General features: G+C 56.2%; 1 protein-coding gene across 7 annotated transcripts in view; it reads right to left on the reverse strand.

Annotated features, from left to right (window-relative positions):
* SLC38A8 (solute carrier family 38 member 8) overlaps positions 1-22,490 on the reverse strand; it is a 34,340-nt gene extending 11,850 nt beyond the window's left edge. For 2 of the 7 annotated variants that reach the window (XM_084905582.1, XM_084905580.1), the window contains exons 1-12: positions 22,247-22,490; positions 21,690-21,874; positions 17,949-18,147; positions 14,877-15,018; positions 13,998-14,099; positions 10,321-10,378; positions 6,370-6,484; positions 4,930-5,077; positions 4,347-4,612; positions 3,078-3,129; positions 527-1,701; positions 64-110 (exon numbers count right to left, since the gene is read on the reverse strand). In XM_084905582.1, the coding sequence (XP_084761708.1) occupies positions 1,608-1,701; positions 3,078-3,129; positions 4,347-4,612; positions 4,930-5,077; positions 6,370-6,484; positions 10,321-10,378; positions 13,998-14,099; positions 14,877-15,018; positions 17,949-18,147; positions 21,690-21,872 (1,359 nt within the window). In that variant the 5' untranslated portion in view covers positions 21,873-21,874; positions 22,247-22,490 and the 3' untranslated portion in view covers positions 64-110; positions 527-1,607. Of the gene's footprint in view, positions 1-63; positions 1,862-3,077; positions 3,130-4,346; positions 4,613-4,929; positions 5,078-6,369; positions 6,485-10,320; positions 10,379-13,997; positions 14,100-14,876; positions 15,019-17,948; positions 18,148-21,689; positions 21,875-22,246 lie in introns of those variants that run through there. The other 5 variants (XM_084905584.1, XM_084905586.1, XM_084905581.1 and 2 more) reach the window with 5 other exon arrangements.
* Positions 22,491-23,901: the final 1,411 nt, after the last annotated feature.

Below are 23,901 nucleotides of genomic sequence, written 5' to 3' on the forward strand. Positions count from 1 at the left end.
ACCCCCTTGGCCATTCGAGGAGTGAAGTGGAGAGGAAGCAGATGAGGAAATGTAACTCTGTACCTTCAGGACAGGCAGCCTTGATTTTTTCCAAGCCTCAGTCGCCTCACCTGCGAAATGGACAGGTTTGAAAACGTTATGCTAAAGTCAAAGAAGCCAAACACAAAGGCCACAGAGTGCACGAGTCCATTGCATGAGGCGACCAGGCAGAAATTCATGGAAACGGAGAAGATTTGTGGTTGCTGGGACTGGAAGGGTGTGTGTGGGAGGCGGGGGCGGCGGAGGCTGCTGGCAGTGCAGGGTTTCTCAGGGGTGACGGATTGGAATTAGACAGCAGTGATGGCAACACGACTGCGTCAATTAACACCCACTGAATTCTGTGCTTCCAAAGGGTGAATATTTCAGTACGTGAATTATATCTCAAAAAAACGAATGCAGGTGGACAAGCTGGAAAAACACAGAAAGCGGTCCAATCACCCCCACCCTCCCATGGTCATGTACACATTGCACAACACAGAGAACCTACCCTGCGGGAGGTGTCCTGGCCGTCAGCCCCGCATGCTGGCTTCTGTCAGACGCCCCAGGGGAGGAGTGGCCTGAACCCAGCACCATGCTGGGCCCGTGCAGGGTCAGTGCCGCTGACCTCCCCAGGCAGGCCCTCTGTCCCCATCTTCAGCCGCAGGTGTGACTCCTCCCTGCAGAGCTGGTCTGGCTCAGAAGGGAGCTATGGAACAGACGGTCCACTTGTCTTCTAGGCCCTTCAGGTCCAGCCAGTGGAGGGAAGGGCTCTCCCATCGGAGCGTGGGCCAAGGGCAAGGCTGTGTGGCCAGTGCTGGGCATGCATCGCCTTGGGCACCTCCCACCTTCCCTGTGCCCTGGCTGAGGACCAGCCTGAGCCCACCTCTGTGTCCAGTGGATGCCACCGGGAACCCCTTTTGGGGGCTCTCTGTGTGCTACCCTCACCCCGTGTATTTGATCCTGGTGCCCCCAAAGCAGGGATGCCTGGGCCTCAGCCCCCTGGATTGAGTTGTGTACCCCAGAAATATTAAGTTCTATCCCTGGAACCTGTGAATGTGACCTTATTTGGAAACAGGATCTTTGTAGACCATGATTCAGTAACTTAAGATGAATCAGGGAGGCCGGAATCCCATGACAGCATCCTTACAAGAGGAGGAAAATTCGGACACAGACACAGAGGGAAGAAGCCATGTAGAGAGGAAAGCAGAGAGAGAGGGGGATGCGTCTACAAGCCAAGGATTGCTGGCAACCCCCGGAGCTGGAAGAGGCAGGAAGGATCCTCCCATGGAGCCTTCAGAGGGAGTGCGGCCCTGCCCACGCCTTGACCTCTGGACTGTGAGAGAATAAGTGCCTGCCGTTCCAAGCCACCAGCCTGTGGCCATTGGTTAGGGCAGCCCCGGAGACTGAGGCACCCCCTCACCACGGACCAGAGCCCCTCAGACAAGCAGAAGCGCAATGAGCACCGGAGAACGCAGAGGTACCAGGTTCTCCAGCATCTTTATGATGGCATTACATCGGTCTCATGTGGTGACCAGGGAGCCACACCAGGGTGGCCCAGGGAAGCCCCCGCCTGCCCAGGGTGGCCGCCCTCACAGGAGCTCCAGGAGGGCTGCCACCGTGCTCTGCCCAAAGATGAAGGTGCCGACGAGCACGGACACCACTCCCCAGACCTCCAAGCAGCACCTGCCAAGTCAACAAACCCGCATCAGCACTCATGCCTCGGGAGTTTTGCGCACACAAGCCACGCACACAGAGAAAACATTATTTGAATCCCAGTAGAGTCATCGATTTTGGGGGGGGAAAAAAGTCCGGGTATCCCTCTCCTGCCTGGAGGGATGGGTTTCTGAAACAACAGGAAAGAAAGAGCCTGAGGCAATTTAAAAAAAAAAAAAAAAAGCTCTACCTGTCTGCTCATAACCTCAGTCCTGTTCAATTTTTTATCAAAGCCAAAGAAATAGGAGGAGGGAGACACTAGTCTCAAACTCCCTGCCCATCCCTGTTCCTTTTGGGGTGGGAGGGACGAAGCCCCCAAAAATCAGGGAATTGAGGAAAGCCCCATGTCACACGGGATTGGGACAGTGGCAAGGGGATGAGCGTGCGGGAGGCAGAGGCGGCTAGAACTGGCCGCCACCAAGGCCACATCTCGAGCTTCATAATGTCACCAAAAGAGAGGGCAAAACGACGAGATGAGAACGATGACAATGAGATCCCACACAATGGCAGGGCTGCCAGAGATATTTCTGGCCCCATTAACAAAGGCCACGAGGACCGTTGCCATGGAAAGACCATCTCTCGTCAAGCAGCATCTCAGAGCAGCAATCTGGTGCCATAAACACGCACCCGTCAGAGCGGGGAGCGGGGTGATTGATAGCGACGGGCTGCAGCGCTCTCAGAGCAGCTCAGATGGATCAGAAGGCCCCAAGCAGCCCCAGAGTTAAAAAGGCCATGAAAGCCCATCACTAACCTATTGTGAGCTGGGACCGAGCACAGAACAAAAGCAGCAGGACTTCAAAGGGCGTTACAGGGAAGGGCCGTGCAGGGGCCACCAGACCATCAGGCCATCCCTAAGCCCAGGCAGGTTTGGCACATCCAGAAAAACCCTTCCCCCAGAAGGGAACAGGCTGAGCTAGGCTTTACAACAGCCAAGCTTGGGCAGTGGGAGACAGAGCCCCGGCCTGCAGGTGGGACCCAAGGCCATGGCTGCTATGACTTAAGAGCATCTGAACTGGGCTGAGTGATGGTCCCCAAATTCACATCTACCCGGAACCTGTGAATGTGACCTAGGGTCTTTGTCAGGAAGACCCCGAGTCCACATAAAGCTCCAACCACAGATCACAACCCTCAGAGCCGAGGGGAAAGATAACAGGCCATGTGCTGCTGGCCTGGGTTCGAGTCCTGGCTCAGACTCCCTCTCCCTGTGTGCACACGGCCCTACCCCCATGGCCAACAGTTTTCTCATCTGCAAGATGAGGGGTCTCCCCGGCCCCTGCAGCGCTCACACTCCCCTCACTCGGGGCCCTTCCAATGCTCACGCTGCACCCTCACTGGAGGACACTTACTTGACTCGTGGTCCTACGGGCTCAGTGCCGATGGCACAGATGAGGCACAGACCTGCAAAGAAGACAGGGTCCCCAGCTCTTCGTTATGGAACCTAAAGCGGCCCTGAGCTCTCAGAGCTCAGCCAACACCACAGGGACCCGAGAGGCCAGCTAAACCGCTGCTCAAGGCCCCGTGGCTCGCCCTGCTCGGGGCGAGGGGCACAGGGCAGTGGCTGAGGCCTCTGTGCATCCCAGCTCAGCATCTCCCCGAAACCTGGGCCCCTGAGCCCCAGTCTCACAGATACTGATGCACAGCTGCAGGCCAGGGTCCCTGTTAGATGTGCAGGGCCACACTCGGCCTGACAGCTGGGATGAGTTCAACAACTGGCAGCTTTTCTTCCTTTCTCTCCCCGCACCCTCTCCAAATAATTCTGCTGGGATTTGAAGCCAGACAGCTCTGCCTAAAGCTCCATGGCATGTCCCCATCCCAAACCTGTCCCTGCCAGTCCTTCCCAGCACCCAGCTAATGGCACCACCCAGGTCATGGGCACCGAGGCCGGCGCGTATATCTTTCAGACCCCAAATGGGCACGATTGCGGCAGCAGCTGTGCCAAGAGGCCAAGGGGCAGGCTGACCGCAGCCCTGTCATGTGAAAGCGCTTCCCGGAGGCGGGGCAGCCGGGCTGGGCTTCCGCCCAGAGACCGCAGCACCTCCAGGCTCCTCCTCGTAGGCAGACGGGCTTTCAGGGCCATGCAGTGTGGCCCGGAGGCCTTGGCCTCCACGGTTCACCCTCAGGACATTTTGAGGTTCACTAACATTGGGAAAGTTTCCTACGAAATTGTCAGAAACCGCCTTCCAGGTGGGGGGATCAGGCGGGACAAAGATTTCATGGGTGCCTTTGGGCCTTATGAATGTCATGTCATTGAAAACATTTTTAAGAAATAAAACACAGTCCTGCAGCGAGTGGCAGCGGTGGGAGGTGGCCTGGGGCCTGCTACATGCTCGCCATGCCACCGGGAGGCGCCCAGGCCTCGGTCCCATCTGCCGGTGGGAGTAACGGAGCCCGGTCAGGAGGTCAGGAGTGTCGGGCACAGAGGTGTTTAGCGAGGGAAGGTCTATAAAGCCGGAAGCCCTTGCCAGGCCCGGAAACAGGGCTGGGAACCATTCTGTCTATACCGGGCTCCTGCCTCCAGACCCCGACCCCCAACACAGGGACCCCCAACACAGGGACTCGCTGCTGAGCAGGATTGAGGGTGTGGGGGTGAGACAACAAGCGGGAAGCGGCCTCACCTGGGAAGATGAAGATGAAGAAGGAACTGATGCCGCCGATGATGCCGATGATCTCGCTGAGGTCCGGCAGGAACAGGGCCATGGCGAGCGTCACGGCGACCCACAGGACGGTCAGCAGCCCCGAGGGGTTGGCCAGGGCCCTGGGACCACACGCCTGGCAGCAGCTCCTCCTCCAGAAATCCTGCATCACCGACCTGGAGGCCACGCCAGCACAGGCACGCACAGCTCCGGGTTCCAGCCCTCTTGCCTGCCTGCCTTCGGGGTCCCTAGAGGGCCCACCCATGCATGCCCTGCACACCTGGCAGGGCTCCGGTTCCACACCAGGGGTGGCTACACCCTGCAGTCAGTCTGTGTCAGGCAGCCGGCAGCGAGGGGCCACACAGTGGGTGGTCAAGGGCCGGCTGGAGACCAGGCTCCAGTGCTGACGCTGCTCCCTGTTGATGCTGGGCCAGTGACTAATGACCTGACCCGTGTACTCCTCTATGGAGCAGAGATGACGCCGTCCCACAACACGCCTGGCACGGCTAAACCGTGATCCGTATCAGTGCCCTGCACTGAACACACCCACCCCGAGCCAGCTCACCTCCCCAGGAAGAGCACAATGGGGTAGACGGTCACGATGGAGACGGCGAAGAGGACTCGGGCCACGATGATGACCCCGTCGTCACCCGGGTAGGACATCAGGATGTCGGCAGAGACTGCGGTCCCGAAGGTCAGGAAGCCATAAACGCCTGGGAGGGAGGGAGGGAGGTGGGGCAGGGAGCTGAGTCGAAAAGGCTGGGCCCCTCCCAACTCTGACATACCCACCGGCTTCTCCCAGCTGTAAGGCTTTTCCTAGGAGCCGAGAGGAGGTTCTGGGAGAGTTCTCTGTTCTGCTGTTCCCCAAGGTGTTCCAGCCCTCAGCTTATGGGAGACTCTGTTCCTCTGACTCAAAACTCCCACTGGGCAAAACTACCGTGAACCCTTCTTCCAATGGCCCACCAGGGCCTGGTCGTAGAGTGGGCACTGCAGGGGCACACAGCGCTCTGACAACGGTGCCAGTCCCTTTCATGCCAGTCACCCCTCCCTGACAGCACCTACAGAAAGGCACTGACAGTGCACCCATTTTCCTGATGGGGTGTCAACAACTGCCAGAATCACACAGACCGCACAGAACTGGGTACAGGGCACCAGGTCCCTTGCCTGCAACCCAATGCTGCCTCTCACAGCCTAGTCACCTGCCCTGTCCTGAGACACCCATCTCTGGCCAAGAGCTAAGTTCAACCTTAATCTCATGATCCTACGGGCCCTTGACCTGAGCCATCTGGATGGTGACCAGGTTATGGCACTCCTACGCAGGGGCCACAGCCTGACAGGGACCTCCCTTGCTTGGGGAGAGGTCGCCCAGCAAGTTTTTTGAAGCCATGGTGTCCAAGGCCCCTGACACATTCTCTGCAGCCCCAGGGCTTCCCAAGTCAGAGGCCCCAACAGGCAGATGACAGAGCCAGCCTCTGGGCTGGAGGAAGGCACCCAGAAGCCAGCCTGAGCCTGGGCCTGGGCTGTGCCGTGGGCATGCAGTGACCTTGGGCAAACCACAGCCCCTCTCTGAGCCACACTGCTGCCATCTTTGAAGACCCTTCTGCATACAGCACAGGTCTGAGCACCGAATCCATCAAGAGAGGACTTTGCAAACTGCTACCCAGATGGCCATGGTTATCACTGTCCCATCAGGCAGCTGCAGGCGGGGGCACAGCGCAGAGAGGGGCCTTGGGGACACAGGGGACAGGGTTAGGGTCACAGCTTTGCTACATGGAGTTTGGAGACCTTGGCCAACCCATGACCCTGCAGGCCCTGGACCTTCTGAGCCTCCGTTTGCTCATCTATGAAATGGGGACTTTCCTAGGAGGTGTTAAAAATTAAATGAGAGAAGGCACCCAAACTGCATAGCGCTGTGCTTTGCACACTGTAAGCTCTCTATAAATACTCGTCATTATTCCCATTTCTCCTGCCAATCCCTCCCCCGGTGGCCCAGGCAGGGCCTTACCTGTCAGCGAGTAGACGAGGCAGCAGGCCAGCAAGGACAGCACGGAGACCAGGGCCCAGTGGGACAGGCTCTGGTTGCGCATGCTGCAGTAGATGGAGACAGCAGCCTCGTGGCACTGGAAGACAGGCAGGCGTAGTGGGTAGCTGGGTGTTAGACCCACCCAGCACCATCTCAGAAGTGCCAGTGACCCAAATACAGGAAACCACCGAATGCCCCCCAGCAGAAGAGGCTTACGTAAATCACTAGATGTTCCTTTGGTGGGATATTACACGGCAATGAGTAAGGATGAACGCACTGTGCACCTCCACAGGAAAGGACCTCACAGCTTTGACTTTTTTGCAAAGGAAGCCAGACACGAAAGAACATTTTCCTGTGCGTGACGTTCGAAATACAAGCCAAGCAGGGGCCCTCCTGGGCATGTGGGATATTGAGCAGCATCCCTGGCCTCGACCCACTAGATGCCAGGAACATCTGTCCCCAGTGTTACAACCAAAAGGGCCAGATTTCCATGGGGAGGGCACATCGCCCCCATTGAGAACCACCGCTTAAGAGCAGTGGTGTGGGTGGGGTGGAAATCATTCGGTGGAAAATGTCTCCAGGGAGCCTTCCATCGGAGCTGGCAATGTTCTCTCTCCTGATTGGGGGGGTGAGGGGGGCTGCACAGGAGCATACCTATTTATGATTCGTGTATATCATAGTATGATTATAGCATCATACATTTAACATAAAATACCTCTAGCCCATGCCAAGAGCCCAGCTGGCCGGGGCGTTGTTTCCCGGGGCAGCCCTGGGCAGGGTGTCTTACCGGCACCAGGAGGCCCTGAGGTGCAGGCAGGGCTGAGAGGCGCTGTAGTGTCTGGATGTTCCCTGGGGGCTTGGGATCGTTACCCAGGCTCCTGAGGGGTCAGGGCTCCCACTGTCGTGTCACATGCTCACGCACTTCTGACCAAAACCAAGCGTGATCTACTCCTGCCCACTCTCCAGGCTCGGGCCACCCCTCTCACTCACTGAGAAGGCCCACCTGTCCTGCATGGCCGCAGGGCCTTTTCTCCAGCCGTCTCCTCTCCCTGGGATCCTCTCCTGGCCTGGCAGCTCCTTCTCATGCCTTAGGCAAGCCTCCCAGCCAGGCCACGTTCCTCTCTCATGAGTTCCCACATCTCCCCACACCCCCGCCAGCCAAGTTCCTCTCTCACGTGTTTCCCCCCGCCTAACCCCCCTACGTGAGCAAGTTTGGTTTTGCTTGTTCAGCATCTACCATCAGCTCCCTGGCATCCAGGACCACGTCTGTCTCAAGCCAAACAGGGAGCCTGGCCCCCGCTGAGGGATGCTCCAGGGGTTACTCGCTTACCCATCCCTTTAAGTAACCCGCCCGGCAACAGGGAGGCAAGCTCTCCGGGACTCAGATCTTACAGTCTGACTCAGCAAGTCTGGGTGCCACAGAAACTAGCCCAACACGGTCCCCAGTGAGCTCGCATGTACCTTCTAGAACAGACTAGCCTCCGGGCACCAGTGCATCTTCGGCTTTCTTTCCCGGGACTCCTCTGACTTCACAGGAGCCCCCAATTCCTGGGGACCCTCAACTCTGTGGATCAATGCTCCCCCCTCCTGCCTCCCAAACTCAGAAATGGGGAAAAGGCTTGGCGGGGTCTGGATGAGCCCTGCCCTTCCTTCTCTGTTTGTCCCAAGATTCCTGGGTCATGTTCCACAGGGAAGCTACAGCAGGTCCCCCGGGATGGGGAGGGGAGGCTGCCCTGCGCACACCTGTGAGAGGGGGTGGCTGTGCGCAGGCTCGCCACTCGCTGAGGCGGGAGGCAGAGCAGAGGCGCCCATGCTGGCTAAGAGGTGGGAACCGCCTGGTGTGCATGCTGAGGAATGATCAGCAAACAGTGGAATATGACTCAGCCATAAAAAGGACCAGAGCACTGACACGTCCACCAGGGGGGTGAGCTTCAAGGACAGGATGCTGTGAGAGCTGTCACAAAGGACCAGCGTTGTGGGATTCCTTTTACGTGAACCGTCCACAGCAGGCAGGCAGAGACAGGAGACTCACGGCTGCAGGGGCTGAGGGAGGGTGAGGGGGGTGGGGTGACTGGTAACAGGTTCAGGGTTCTCCGGGAGCTGAAATGGTCTAAAATCGACTGTGCTGATGGTCACACAGCTCTGTGAACACACCACACCCCTGGATCTTACACTTCAGGTGTGTGACATGCATGCTATGGGAGTTCTATCTCAAGAAAGCTGTTGTTTAAAAAACAACAGAGAAGTCCCCAGTGCGGCCGGGATGGCGGGAGCAGAGCCCGCACCCACTCTGCCCCCGCAGGCCCCTCTTACCAGCTCCGTGCCGCTGGGGGTGGGGCTGCTAAATGTGGGGGTGGTGGTGCTTGAACCAGGCCAAGGAGACCGCCCCTCCTCGCATAGCCCTCCAGCCTTGCCCCCCCCCCCCCCCCATCTCTCTATTTCCTGGCCTCATCCACGCAGACTATCCCAGCCAGACCCCAACAGCCCGGCCTCTGGCCTCAGCCCCACCCCCACCCTGCAGTTCACATCTTTTCCCAAATCTCCATCCTGCATCCGTGTCCCTGGAAACCTCAGCCAGGCCTCCGTTGCTAGGAGAATGGAATGAGGAGAAAGGTGAGGGGGGCACCCCCAGGAAGCCTCTGAAAAGCAGCCCCCCCAGTGGGAGCCTGCCCCACCATATGGTGCTCAGACCCTGGAGGGAGGGCCATTGAACCAGATCCAGACAAACAGCTGACAGCAAAATCACTGCTGTAGATCTTTCAAAACATTGGGTGTGCAGGAAAAAAATGTGAGAATGTCTTATAAATGGCTTGCTAAGCCCCAGAAGTGATACCATCAACTCATTTATAAGAAAGAGAAATGGAAACGTTTCAAGATGTTTTTTTCAAAAATGTTTCTCAGAAAAAACGCAAGATGAGGAACAGCAACAGGCGCCAGATGGCGGCGAAGGGAAGACAAAGCGCAGGGTGGGAAGCTGGGATGGTGTCACTCCCGAGCCACCTCCCCTGCCAGCGCCACTTGGCTTCGGGTGGTTTTGCTATTGGTGTGTGTGGTGGGTAGGTTGGTAGGAGAGAGGCCAATGTTTCCTAAAATAAACAGTGGAAGAATGGAGTCAGCTGCCACCTGCTAGGAGCCTGGGAAACCCAGAAGGCAGGGAGCAGAGCCCACACTCTCCGCCATACCCTCTGGCACCTCAGGGACCCCACCTGGCAGAGCCCTTTACAGCCCTGCAGCCCCACCAGGCATGCTCTCCCCTCCCAACACCCTCTCCCCCTCCCCCTCCAGCTGGACCGCCCTCCCCTTCACCTGGTGCCTCCCACACATTCTTCAAGATGCCGTTCAGACATCAGTGCCTGAAAGAGGGTGTCTCTGGCTCTGCCCGCCCACGGCTGTCAGAAGCCCCTCGGCTGGACCGCACACAGAGGCCACCCTCAGTGCATGACTCTGTCAGACATTCTGTCCCGTACCCCCACCACGCAGCCCCCCTGCACACCATCCAGCCCCCGGCCTTCACGCCTCCAGAGGCAGGATGCTTCCTCGCTAAGGCCCCTGGGACAGAGATCTGCTGAGGACATGGACAACTCTGGGTGTCCTGGCGTGGCGACAGTCCTGCGAGGGACAGGTGCTGAATTCCCTCTCTGCTGCTGCTGCTGCTGGCTGCCAGTGGGGGCCGGGTCCCCCAGTTCAACAGCAAATCACACCTCACGGAGCCCAGATTCTCTCTCTCTCTCTCTCTCTCTCTCTCTCTCTCTCACACACACACACACACACACACACACACACACACACACACAGGCTCCGGAAGACAGCCCGTCACATCCCAGAATGAGCCTTCACCCCTCTCTCCTGCTGGGGAGGCCACACCCTCCCACGGGAGCAGGGAGTCACCACAGCCCGCCAATGCCACGCTCACCAACGCAGAGCTGAGCTTACCTGAAAGCCGAAGCAGATGGTGGGGAAGACACTAAACACAGAGGTCCAGGAGGAAGGACTGCAAACAGACAAGAACGTGTGTTTGTTACAAAAAGCTGACTTCACAGCCACGCTCAGCTTGAAGATGAGTTTTAAAGACCAGAAAGGTATCCCTGAGCATGACTGCAAAATGTATTTTTAATTATTGTGTCTGCTCCCGGGTCTGGGAGATGCAAAGAGAGGCATGCTCAGTGTTGCACTTTCTAATTACATTTGAGCTGACATCTTGGTAACTTGACATTCTCTGGGCCGGGAGAATTTGGAAAGGGCATGATGAGCAGGAACTCCCAGCCTCCCTCTGAGGCTGCCTGTTCCCTCAAGGTTAGGCCTGGGGAGCACAGGCAGCCTCCATCCAACAGACCCCAACAGGGCAGGGATGGTTTGACCTCCATCCAACAGACCCCAACAGGGCAGGGATGGTTTGACCTCCATCCAACAGACCCCAACAGGGCAGGGATGGTTTGACCTCCATCAAACAGACCCCAATGGTGTAGAGATGGATTGACCACTGCCCAAGCTCCAAAAAGGACAGAGGTTTGTATGGGCAGAATTTTAAGGACGGTGGACCTCAAGTTTCCTTTGGCAAGCAGCACTACGTGCCAGCACCCAGCACCTTTAGGAACATATAGTGAAGAGGTGTGTAAATAACGCCTGCTACAGAATCAGGGTTTCCTGGTTGTGCCAGAATAATGGCCCCCAAAGAGGTCCATGTCGGAATCCCAGCAACCTGGGAATAAGTGAGCTGACAGGTGTGAGTAAGGGAAGGACTCAGGGGGGAGGTGATCCTGGCTATCTAGGCCCGAGGTGTCCCCCGGATCCCTGCGATGAGAACATTTCCTGGGGGTGGGCAGAGGGGGCTGTGACTATGGAGATCGGGTCAGAGAAAAGGAATGCTGCTGGCTTTAAAGATGGAGGCAGGGCCATGAGCCACGGAGAGCGAGTGTCCCCTAGGATAAGATGACCAGACGTCCCGCTTTTGGCGGGACAGACCCGATTTTTAGCAATTTGTCCCTCGTCCCGCGGCATTTTATAAAAGTCCAGATTGCCAAAACCAGTTTGGCTCAGTGGATAGAGCATTGGCCTGCAGACTGAAGGGTCCCAGGTTCGATTCCGGTCAAGGGCATGTACCTTGGTTGCGGGCACATCCCCAACAGGGGGTGTGCAGGAGGCAGCTGATCGATGATTCTCTCTCATCAATGTTTCTAGGCCTCTATCCCTCTCTCTTCCTCTCTGTAAAAAAATCAATAAAACATATTTTAAAAATAAATAAATAAATAATTTAAAAGTCCAGATTTTTGGAAAGATTTTAAACTTTTTTTTTTTTTTTTTTTGGACTTGTTTAAAATGCCGCGGGACATGGGACCTGGGACAAATTATTAAAAATCGGGACTGTCCCACCAAAAGAGGGATGTCTGGTCACCTTACGCTAGGAGCTGGGAAAGGCCAGGAAACCGATTCTCGCCGAGAGCCTCCAAGAGGAACGCAGCCCTGCCGACACCTGGACGTTAGCCCCGTGAGGCCCATTTTGGACTTCTGACCTCCAGAGAGGAGAGAGGGTAAATGAGTGCTGTGTAAGCCCCCAGGGTGGTGGTAGTTGGTCACAGCAGCCACAGGACACTTGCAGAGCGGTGACTCCTGCTCTGTGCTGCCCACGGCTGACTTAACGCTGAAGGCTGCTCATGGCGCCTCCCCACCAGGCCAGGCTTCCCACACTTTCCTCAACACTTTCCTCAACAGCCAGGCTTCCCGTTCGCCACCAGAGTGCCCATGTCGGCACGGCCCACCTCCCTGCCTGCATCTCCTGGGCCCACAGGTGCAGGCCCCGGGAAAGAGACAGTCTGAGCTCTAGCCTGAGTCCCCGGAGCACAGGACCTCCCCTCCCCCTGATTCGAGGCTGCAGATGAGCAGTGAGCCTGGCCCTCTCCTCATTGGTTCTTCCTTCTCTAAGAGATGTCCATCAGCATAAACAGGGGCTGGGGCCTCTGTCCCTTATAGCTCATGCCCATCCCTCTCCTCCCCTCCTCAGAAGAACTCTTTCCTGCCTCCTTCCTTCTCTCCTGAACCCAATCCACCGGGGCCTTCACTCCCTCTCCTGCCCTGACCCAGTAATGCCACCAGGAGCCTCCAAATCGATGTCCAGGGCTCAGTCCATTGTCACCAGGAGCAACATTTGGTAATGATCATACTAACTTCCTGAAATTTTGTCCACTGACACCTGGGACCCACCTACTATTGTCCTCTATCCTGGTTGAATGCTGTCCCCCCAAATTTACACCCTCTGGGGACCTCAGAGTGGTGCCTCATTTGGAAATAGGTCTCTGTAGGTGTAATTAGTTAAGTTAAGAAGTAATTAGTTAAGTCACAGAGGAGTAGGTTGGGAGCTAATACAATGATGGGGTCCTTATAGGAAGGGAAACAGACACTCAGGGAGAGGCCGAGTGACGGCGGAGGCGGAGACTGGAGCGACGGATCCACCTTTCAGCCAAGGACCACTGGCCACCCAGGAGCTGGGCGAGGCGGGCAGGGCCCTCCCCTGGAGCCTCCAGAGGAAGCCTGGCCTGCCCCACCTGGAGTTTGGACTTCCGGCTTCCAGAACTGAGAGAGGACAAAGTGTTTTCTGTATTAAGCCATCAGGTTTGTGGTCCTTTGTCACAGCAGCTCCAGAAAGCTAACACGCCTGACTCCCCACCCCTCCGCAGTGGGTTCCGGGTGTACCACCTTGCCCATCTCCGGGCCTTAAATGCCATCTCTGGGCTGACATCAGCCACATTTCTCCCTCCAGCCCTGCCTCTCTCCCCTGAACTCCACACCCAGGTCTGACAAGCTACCTGTACCTCACTTAGGCATTCAAACCAACTCCAACCTCACTCCTCCTGCCTCTCCCCCAGCCACCAGCTCCTCTCTCCTCCTCTGTCCTATGATACGGCACTGCCATCTTCCCGGTGCTCAGGTCAATGTTCGGGCCACCCTGGACTCCTCTCTCTCATGCTCCACTTCCAAGCTGTGGGCCAGGAGGGGCCACATAATTTGCAGGGCCCAGTGCAAAACGAAACGGAGGACCCTTGTCCAACAATGATTAAGAACATTGGGCATTAAGCCAAGTGCAAATTGGCTTAATTTTGAGCGCAGCCCTGGGTAACCTCATAGGTCATGTGCCTATGGAGCTGGCCTATCACCCAAAGATCTGATCTCAAGCCCCTGCTGCGCTCACACCCAGCAAAACCCTACCTCAATAAGGCTCCTCGTCCTCACAGGACTCCCGCCCCCACTCCTGGCCTCGCTCAGGCTGGGGGGGTCACACGGGCCTCTGTCACCCTGCTCCCTCTGCCCAGGCATCGGCATCTCGCTGGCCCGTTCCACAGGCTCCAGGCTGTGGGGACACCACTGCGAAGGCCCAGGAGCCCCGGGGTGGAGCGGGCTCGGGGCTGTGTTCCTTGGCTGCCCCTGGTTCTTACTAACCACGGTGTGTCCATGCTGGAGGGGAGAGGGGCCTGCGCTGGGACCTCAGGCCTCAGAGACACCGAGGATTTGGCTGAGAGGAGCGGGGCTCTGTACACACAGTGGGGGAGACATGTCCTTCCCGCAGGATCCCCTACAGCACCCCGGGAAGCCGTGGAAGGCCATCCCCTCAGACTCACCTCGGCGCAGGACTGGGCTCGCGAGCAAGGCCCGGGGGCCCCCGGTAGTACTGTGCCACGATGACCAGGGCCAGGTAGCAGGCGGCCAGGGTGCCTAGGAAGCTAACACACAGACGATGCACGACCACACACACAGGGGGGTCTGAATGCGGCTCTGCCCACACGGGCAAGGTGCCAGGCAGTTCTCACGGCCCTGCACCTCGGATCCCTCATCTGCACGGTGGGGATGGTGGAAGACCTTTCAGGCAGGAGTGTGCCCAGGCCCAAGGTCAGATGGGGCCAGTTTGTAACTGGCCGCACCTGTGAGGCTGTGATGGCCACCAGCACCCTGTCTCTCCAACAGCCACACAGGCCCGGATGTGACACTGGCTACGGGGAGGAGGACCCCTGACTCAGTTGGGTGTGACAAGAGACTGGAGGCTGGGGCACCTACGGGCTCTAGTCCCCTACCCACTGTTTCTCTGTTTCCAAGGTCAGACATCCATTGTTGCTCTGAACACAACAGGGAAACACAAATTGCAAATTTGCATGAATATTTTGCCAGACTCTTTTTTTTTTCTTCAAAAATATACATAAGGCCATGGACCACAAAATGAAAAACAGTATGTGTATGTCTGTCTCTGTGCCTGTGTGTACGCATGCGTGGGCATATGAAGTTTGTAACAGTGAAACAAAACAGCAGCCGCAGGTTATGCCATGATGGTAGTTTTCCCTTCTGCTTTTCTATATTTCCTATCACACACACGTTACCTGTGTAATTTTTAATGTTTCCCCCCTTCTCCAAATGGGAAGGCCAATGCTAACAGCTCCCCATAGCAGAGCCCCCCCAAATACCAACACCAACCACAGTGGGGACCCAGTCAAAGCCGCTGCCTGTACCTCGTGACTTTCTGGAACCCGATCTCCCTCGGGGCGGACAGGGGCAGGATGACCAGCATGGAGAGCAGGGTCAAGGTGAAGCGCTGGTCGGCATACCAGGGCTGCAGGGCGGGCGGCGCGCTGGGCAGGAGGAAGTCACACACTGGCGGGAAGGCGGAAGGAAGGGGGGACCGCAGTGAGCCTGTGGCTCTCACCCAGCAATCAGAGCCCTGCCCCGGGCTCCCAGGTCTCCATCCCTGGCAGGGGTTGCCATGGGCACTATCTGCCCTCTGAGTCTAAAGGGCTGGGACAAGCACGATGGGGATCCCGTCATGTGCCACCACGAAGGAAAGATCTGGCTGCAGAACCTCCTTCGACAGATGCTTTCTGGGCTCCTACCAGCCAGGCACTGCTCCCCGGGCTGGAATCCAGCCACAGTGAGACAAATGACCTGCCCCGAGGCCCCTGGGCCCTTATGTTCTGGTAACAGAACCTTTTGTTTCTGCTCAGGAGCTCAGTGGGCGTGTGGGTTTAGCAGGCGCCAGGGTGGCTTTTTGGTGCTGGGCAGAGCCATGTTCTCTGTCACCGCTGCACAGCAAGCTACCCCAACATGGCCTGGCGTGTCCATGATTATCTGGCACCAGCAGAATGTGAGAAGGAGATAGGGCGGAGCGGGCTACTTCTGCTCCATGTGGAACCCATGGGGGTCACTTGCGGGTATTTGGCTGATGGGAGGGCTGGTCTGGAGGGCTGGTCAGGTGCCTGGTGGGGACACCTGGGCTCAGCTCGGCCTGCCCTGCAGTTTTGGGGCCTCTCCACATGGACCCCCTAGTCCATGGCAGTGGGGGGCTCCCAGAGACCCAGGGGAAATTGCCCGTCCTTTTAAAGGCCAGACCTGGAATCGGCATGGTGCCCCATCTGCCATTCTCTACTGGGCCAAGACGTCACAGAGCCCACCTCTCAGTGGAGGGAGCACTAAGAACCTGGGACTGTTTTATTCCACCACATACGATGGAGAATTTGTAGTTGGTATCAGAGGCAAGATAGATGGATGGGGGAGGGGAGAGCAAAGGGGAGATGGCAAGGTAGCTTGAGGCTGGAACCTGTGGGGTGAGATACAGCCCCACTGGGGGGTGGCTGAGAACTGACTACTCGCACTGCCCTTTCTCTGTCCTCGCCAAATGCTCCATAAAGCCAGCCATGCAGACAAATAAATGCCTTATGAGAATAGCTTACTTCTACTGAAATGACACAGGGGACGGGTCCACACCGAGGTCACTGTACAGAGATGCCCATGCAGGAGGGGGAGGCAGGTTTTCTGGGCCGGAGATGCCAAGAGAATGCATGCACCAAAGCTGCAGAGATCTGGTGCGTGTCAGAGCCTGCGTGGGCGAGCCGTTCCACTCCACTGATCTCCTGCAGCCGGAACCCAGCTCTGACACCATGGATACTCTGACTCCTGCCTGAACCCGCACGTCCTGGGACATTCCTTGACGCCCTCAGTACCAGTCACTTAGAGTCAACTCATCTGTACCCAATACATTCAGTGACTTCCCCAACCTCTAGGTAGTCCTCCTCCTGAGAAGCCTGGACCAGAAACACACAATCCCCTCTCCCCCTCAATCAAACTCCCCCTCCCCCCGAACCAGGTGGCCTGTATCTAATCAACTCTAATCACTCTGGGCTCTACAGCTGAGCCTGCACGCGGCTTCAGAATCTTCCTCACACGGCAGCACGGCCGGTGACCCGAGGTGAAACTGATGTGGCCTCGACTTGCCCCTTAGAAGCAGGGCATTTTGTACCCATTTACCCACCGTAGGCTCAGATCCACCAGCCTCAATGCTTTCTGGGTAAGAGTGCTGCCCCAAACATAGATGCCTCTAATCTCAGCACCCCAGAGCCAGGGGTCTTTTTATTCATGGCTAAAGTGACAGAGAGAACAAACCAAAGAAACATCAAAACACTGGAGCGAAATCTAACCATATCAATAATTACATTCCAATTAGAAGTCTGTCTGAGATCGTCAAGATGATTAAAAATAAAAGCATGACCATATGCTATCTACGAAAAATGCATTGAAAAGCCCACTCCATCGTTTGGTTCACAGAGCATGAACGGGAGGAGAAATACTGCTTAACCACTCATCTGAAGGCAGCTGGAGCGCCTACACTTTAGTAGAGAAGGCGATTTAGTGACCAAGTATCACCAGAGACAAAAGCAGGTATTTCATAACAATAAAAGGTAGTTCGTGGGTGGGTGCCTATGACGGAGCATCAAGGACCATGAGGCAAAACTGGACAGTTAAAAGTGAGAAACAGATCAAATCTTCAACTGTGATTGCAAGTTTAACACCTTCACTCAGACGAATAGAATAATTAGACCCAAAAAGTCAGCAAGGCCATGAAGACCTGCTCCAAGCTGTGGAGAACCTTGACTGGATGGAGAGTTCCAGAACACTGCACCCCACACAAAATGCTCCCCAACACAGAACCTGTGGGGGCCCACAGATGAGTCTCAAATACCAAGAAAATGGAAATCACCACGTGTGTTGTCTATGATGCAATTAAGATAGAACCCAAAAAGGGATCTAAAAAAAGTCCCAAACAGAAATCAAACTGCACAACGTTAAACATCCTGTAAGTCAAAGAAATCCCAGCAAAATCTAACAAATGTTTTGAATGGAACAAAAATGAAAACAGAACATATCAAAATTGCTGGGGATGCAACTAAAGCTGTGCTTAGAGGGAAATTGTTAGTGGGGAACTAGAGGCCCAGGTGCATAGGGTTGAGACTCCAAAGTCCCAAAACTCAAGGTGTTATTGGTTCTCTCCCACGGGGGCTTCTTTGCAGTGGACCCCACTACACAGCCAGCCACAGCCTGACCCTGCCCCCCACCAGGACTCTCCTTGTGCTGGTAATTACTGACCCCAAGTCTCCCTTCCCCAGGACGTGAGGAGCTCAGGGGGTAGTCTCGGTCTCTGCTGTCCCCCAGGGTCCCGCTCAGTGTCCCCATCCTGTTCAAAACCAGGAGGCTCAGGGGGCATAAGGAGCACCGAACCCTGAGGCCACCCCACCTCCAGGGCAAGTACTTACGCTTCTCCAGCTGGTCCCCGATCACCCTGAGGAAGGCCACGGAGATCATGAGCAGGTTGACGATGAAGCAGGCCTCACACAGCTTCCCGATGGCAGGTCCACACAGCCTTCCCACCACGCCCTGGTAGGTGGCCTGGCCACTGACGGAGGCGGCATAGCCCAGGATGACCAGCCCGCTGATCAGGAAGACCAAGGAGACCTGCAGAGCGGGACTGGGTGGGCCAGGGTGCTCCCCAAGGCCACCACCCAGCCAGCTGCCCCTGGGGTCTTGGATATGGCTGCCTCCACGGGGCCTCTCACCTGGAGAAGTCACGCTGCCTACGGCCTGGGGCCCCTCCCCTGCCCTGAAACTAGAGCTGCCAGGCAAGTGGACTGTCGAGGCCTTGCTGGCGGTCAGTCTGGGATTCACATCCCTCTGCCCAGATGGACAGATTGGGCATCAGAAACCCAGATGGTGCTAAAACTGCCCGGGCCACATGTATACAAGGGTTACCACCTGAAGAGGCACAACAAATGCACCTCTATCAACACAAAGAACATTCTACGACCCTGACGTGCCCTCCTGTCCCATCCCAGTCACTTTATGCCCCAACCCTGTCCCCAGCCAGAAACCACTGATCTAGTAACTTTTCTACTTTTACGTATTTTGGCATCTGGCTTCTTCTTCAGTGTCATGCTTGTGAGATCCAGCCACTCTGGTGACCAGATGCTGCTCCTATTTTTGCCGAGTACCCCCCCTCCGTATGGAGACAGTCACAGTTGCTTCTTCCAGCCTGCTGCTGACAGGCACCTGGCGGTTTAGTCTCTGGCTACTGTGAATAATGCGCTGAGCACCCGGGACAAGTCCTTTTGAGGACGTGTGTTTTGTCTTCCTGGACATGCGCTCAGGAGAATCGCTGGGTCATAGATGAGACCCGTTTTTAACTAAGAAACTGCCCAACTGCTTTCCTAAGTGCCTGTGCCACTGGACACCCCCGCTGGTGGATGGGAGCCCCACTTGCTGCATGGAGCTGAATGGTCTTGAGCCCCTGCAGGACCGATGGCTTCCTGCCCCAAACTGAACTTGGTCCCCAGGCCTCCGCACCCCTGCCCGGAACTGGGGAAGAAGAACGCTGAGCTGGGACATGCTCAGAGCGCGCAGGGCCCTGAGGAGCAGATTAATTCTGTGTTATGCCAGATTCCACAACACAGCTGGTGAGGAGGAGCATCTGACTGGACTGTGGAGAGGAACTTGGAACTTGTTGGGAGGAACACACGGCTCCCTTGGTCCGTGAACCTTGGCCCACGCTGGTTCCTCTGCCTGGAACGCCCTCCCGCTTCCACCATTTCCCCTCACCTGGGGAAGCCTAATCTGCCCCCTCCTCTCCAAGGCCATTTCCTCCAGAAAGCCTCCTGACACTTCACCCCACGGTGGACTCAGCCCCCCGTCTCAGGCTCTCATGGAACGATGCCTTCTTGGGTACATGTGCCTGCCGTGGTAAGAATGGTGGTCCCCAGAAGACAAGTCCACACCCTCACCTCCACCACCGGTGCAGGTGACATTGGGCACTCTCTGCAGATGTAGTTAAATAAAAAGGGATCTTGGAAGGTGTAATTAAGGACCTTGAGATGGGGTCATCCTGGATTCTGAAATCTAATGACAAGTGCCTTAGATGAGACAGAACAGAAGACGTAAAAAGAAGGCTGTGATGATGGAACAGAGGCTGGAGGGATGTGGCCACAAGCCAAGGGATGCCCGGGGCCACCAGGAGCTGGGAGAGGCAGGAAGGAGGGAGCAGAGTCCTGCTGACAGACTGCGTTCACACAGGGTCCAGGATTGTGAGAGGATGCATTTCTGCTGTTTTAAGCCACTCAGTTTGTGCTCCTGGGTCTGGTAGCCCAAGAACATATGCTTACAACTGAACATATACTACAGGGTCTCCAGCATCTCTCACCCACAGCCTCTAAGCACTGTGAACACTGGGGTTGTGGCATTTTTTGCTCATCATTTAGTCCCCAGAGAAGTGCCTGACACACAGCAGACACTCAGTTGATAGGCACTTGAGGATGAAGGGATGGGGGTGGAGGAATGCCTCTGCCAGTGAGGCATTCCCAGAGGGACCCTGACAGCCAGCAAAGAGCCCTTATTGCTCATGCCCAGGCTCCGTCTCTGCAACTTCTGAGGGTCAGGTTCATTAAATCTTAGTAATCCTCCAATGCTAACAGGTCATGAGAGACCTACCACCTCTCGCACCACTGGTGGTGGGAATGTTGAAATGCTCCCCAAGTCCAAGTTGGCCCCTTGCAAAGGGGACAGGGTAGAAGGCTCCCAAGAGGAGGGGTGAGGCGGGGAGGGTCTGTGTGCCCATTACCAGTCTGATTCCTTCGCTTGTCCAGGGTTTCAATTTATTCACATCTTTAGACCTCACTGTACAATGTGCAAGCCATACTAGCAGCCTCCACGTCACCAGAAGCTCATCAGGATGCATAGCCTCAGACCTGCCAGCCCTTCTGAGTCAGCATCTGCATTTCAGCAAGGTGCCCAGGAGTGCTGCAGGGGTGTGAGGAATGGGGGCCACAGCTCTGCTTCACAGCCCTGCCATCCACGGAGATTGGACACCTCTGTGCCCAAACACACCCCTACATTAACTCCTCATTGTCTGCGAGGACAGCCTTTTGTTTTGTTCTGTTAATCCTCACCCTAGGATTTTGTTTTCCATTGTTGTTTTTTTAGGAAAAGTAGAAGGGGAGGGAGGGAAGGAAGGATAGGGAGGGGGGAGGGAAGAATAAGAAAGAGAGAAACATTGATTAGTTGCCTCATGCGTGCACCAGCTTCAACCGGGTTGGGGATAGAACCTGCAACCCAGGCACCTGCCCTTGACTGAGAATCGAACCCTTGACCCTCAGTGAGCACTGAGCACACTGGGCAGAACCGAAAGGCCAGCCTTTCTGTTGCACCCACCCAAACACAGTTATGTTGCCCCTCTCATGCACCTGGACACGTCCTTCCATTTCCACTGGGGCACGGTGCAATGTCACCCCCTCAGAGTCCTCTGACTAGCTGTCATGATGACCCTCCGTCATGTGACCCTCCTAACACTACCCACCATCTGAAATATCTTGATATTTTAAGTATCTTATATCCAGTCCCGTGGCCTCCACACAGAATGGGACCATTAAGAACAGGACCATTATCAGCTGGCTGCCATGGAAAAGCATTTGCGACGCCTGTCACAGAGCTTACCACAAAACGCGGGCTCCTGGCAGCCAGGAAAAGAATAATTGCAAACAAAAAGAAGCTGCGCTAATCAGTGGTTCTTCTCTGCCACAGCCGCTCGGCCCTCACTTCGCGGAAAGGGAGCTCAGCTGGAAGGCAGGCCCTGGAAGTGGCTGCCGGCCTCTGAGACAGCAGAGGGCCTGGCCCAGCTCGGGCGGGGGTGTCCCAGCCAGTCCTGGTCCTGACCTGATCTGAATGTGGACCTGAGACCAGAGGTCAACTGGCCAGGCAATGGCTCAGAGACCGAGTGTTCTCAGCGCTTTCTCAGCGGAGATGTCAGGTTCATTGGGTCCAGGTGTTGTGCCTGGCAGCAGACTGGGCAGGTAGAGGATGTTGTGTGCCCAGGTACAGGATGTTGAGCTCAGCGGGCAGAAAATCAAACCCCTCAGATGTACATAGTTTCTAAGACAGGCAGCTCTGCTACTGAGGATGCCCCCTGGATCCTGCCTGGGGAGACCCCCCCACATCGCTTCCCAGGGGCTTACCAGCTCCACCAGGAAGGCGGGGGCCACCCCACCGGCCTTGTGGAAGGCCCAGGGGAAGTTCAGCAGGCCGGCCCCCAGTGCAGATTTCAGGAGGATGAAGACAGCGCTCAGGGAGGACAGACCGCGGCTGGTGGTCACGGGCTTTTCCAAAAGGCCTCTGCTTCCAGGAGTCTGTCCCTCCATGGCTAGGAGCAGCAGAGGGGTGGGGAGAACAGACAGTCTTCACACTTTCCCGTTCATAGCCAGTATCCTTCTCTGGCTGGGAAAGGTCTCTCCCGTTGTCCCAGCCACCACATCTCCCTCTTCCTGCACCTCTGCTGCCCCTTCTTCTAGCTCACTCATTGGCCCATCACTTCTCTTCCCGGCTGCTTTCCACCTCCAGAAATGTAGCTCCTGGCCCTCCCCCTCTAGCTTTCTACCAGCTTAACCTCACTCCTGCTCTCAGACTAAACTGAAGGACCCTCCCTCCCTCCCCTTCCTCTTCTAAACCTTTAACTCCTTCCAGCCCTCGGCTCCCTCCCCCCATCCCCCACCTCTCTGACAGCCCTAGTCCTTACCACCAAGTGCAAACTGCAAGGTGAGAGACAGGATGGACTGATGGACGGTGACTCAGGCTCACTCCGGGTGGTTCCGCTGCATTTCTTGGGCCCAGAGGGGCGGAAGAAGGAAGATTCCAGCTCTGCAGGGGTGGGTCATGAGTGAGTCATGAACTAAGGGAGCCCTAAAGAGCATGTGTTTGGGTCATGTCCCAAAACCTAGGGGAGCAGGGACTTGAAGTCAGGGCCATCTGTCCCAAGAACTTGCAGCTTCTGAGACTTCTGAGGAAGTCTGAAGGCTCCTCCCCTCCTCCCTGAAGGCGGGGCTTTCTGACTGCCTGCGGAGTGGGAGAGGGAGCTCAGCTGGGAGCGATCAAGGGGCACACCTGATCTCATGCAGGGACCAGGTCAGTTTCTCCAAAGGCTCCTCCCTCCATGCCGGAGACCCCCATTATGAGGGGGGAGGAAAGAGCTTGGAGCACAGCATGTCACCAGTTAGCAGTGATGTCCCCAACCCCGTCTGCACAGGTCTGTGTGTCCCCTCCCAGGGGTGCAGGGAGCTGTAGACGGAGGCAGGCAGAGGCCCAGGCAGGCAGCAGGCACTCCGTGGAGAAGGTCTCCACTGACTGTGCACAGAATCACCTGGGGGTGATTAAAATGCAGATTTCTGTTCCTCCCATCTTAAGAGGAATAGAGAATCACGTTTCTCACAAGCTCCGGGAGGCAGGTGCTGCTGGTCCCCGGGCCACCCTCTGAGTAGAGACCACCACTCTGACCCCACACATTGTCAACTGATGGCTGAGTATAAAAAATGGCCCTGTTCCAGGAAATGCAGGCCTAGGGAAGTCAGATCTTGAATTCAGATGTGACTGTTTATCCCTGGTACCCAAGGCTCAAAACCCTGTGTGAGGGTGTGTTAAAACACTGATTCTGGGGCCCCCGCCCTAGCGTTTCTGATTCAGTGGGTCTGAGAATCAGCCTTTTCTAACCAGCTCCCAGATGGTGTTGATGCTGTGGGGCTGGGGACCCCACTTTGAGAACCGCTGCCTCATGTTAAAAACATCTTCAATGCCCAGGGCCTCACCTAATCAGCCCTTATCTGTGGGACAAAAGATCCGCCCCACAATTTTTCTCCATGAAGTTTCTAACTGTGTCACTTCCTTGAGGCCCACTCTCTTCATACCCTTTCAGGCTCCGCACAACAGATAGAGCTTGACCTGCAGTGTGGACAGCCTCCCAGCATGCACCAGTGAGAAGGGAGCAGATATTGGCTGAGAAGCTCAGAGCTGGGCCATGTCTCTGGCAAGGGGGTGCTGCCTCAGCTCACAGGGCAAGAACTGGGCTCAAAAGGTCGTCACTGGCACCCTGGACGGGTGGCTCATTGGGTGGAACATCGTCTGCACACCAAAAGGTTGTGGGTTTGATCCCTGGTCAGAGTACATATGGGAGACAACTGATGGACATTTTTCTCTCTCTTCCCTTCTCTAAAACAAAAGCAAAAAAATCAATGAAAGAAAAGGTCATCACTGGCAAGTGACAGGACAGGGTTTTAGCCCCGAGTGGGTATCATCCCAGCCTGCAGTGCCATCCTGTCTCCACACCATGCCCTGACCCTGATAGTGCCCTGGACAGGAAGGGCTGAAAGAGTGAGTGAATAGATGGCTAGATGAGTACAC

Source organism: Pipistrellus hanaki (genome assembly GCF_964339955.1).
Source record: "Pipistrellus hanaki genome assembly, chromosome: 15".
Classification (NCBI taxonomy): Eukaryota; Metazoa; Chordata; class Mammalia; order Chiroptera; family Vespertilionidae; genus Pipistrellus; species Pipistrellus hanaki.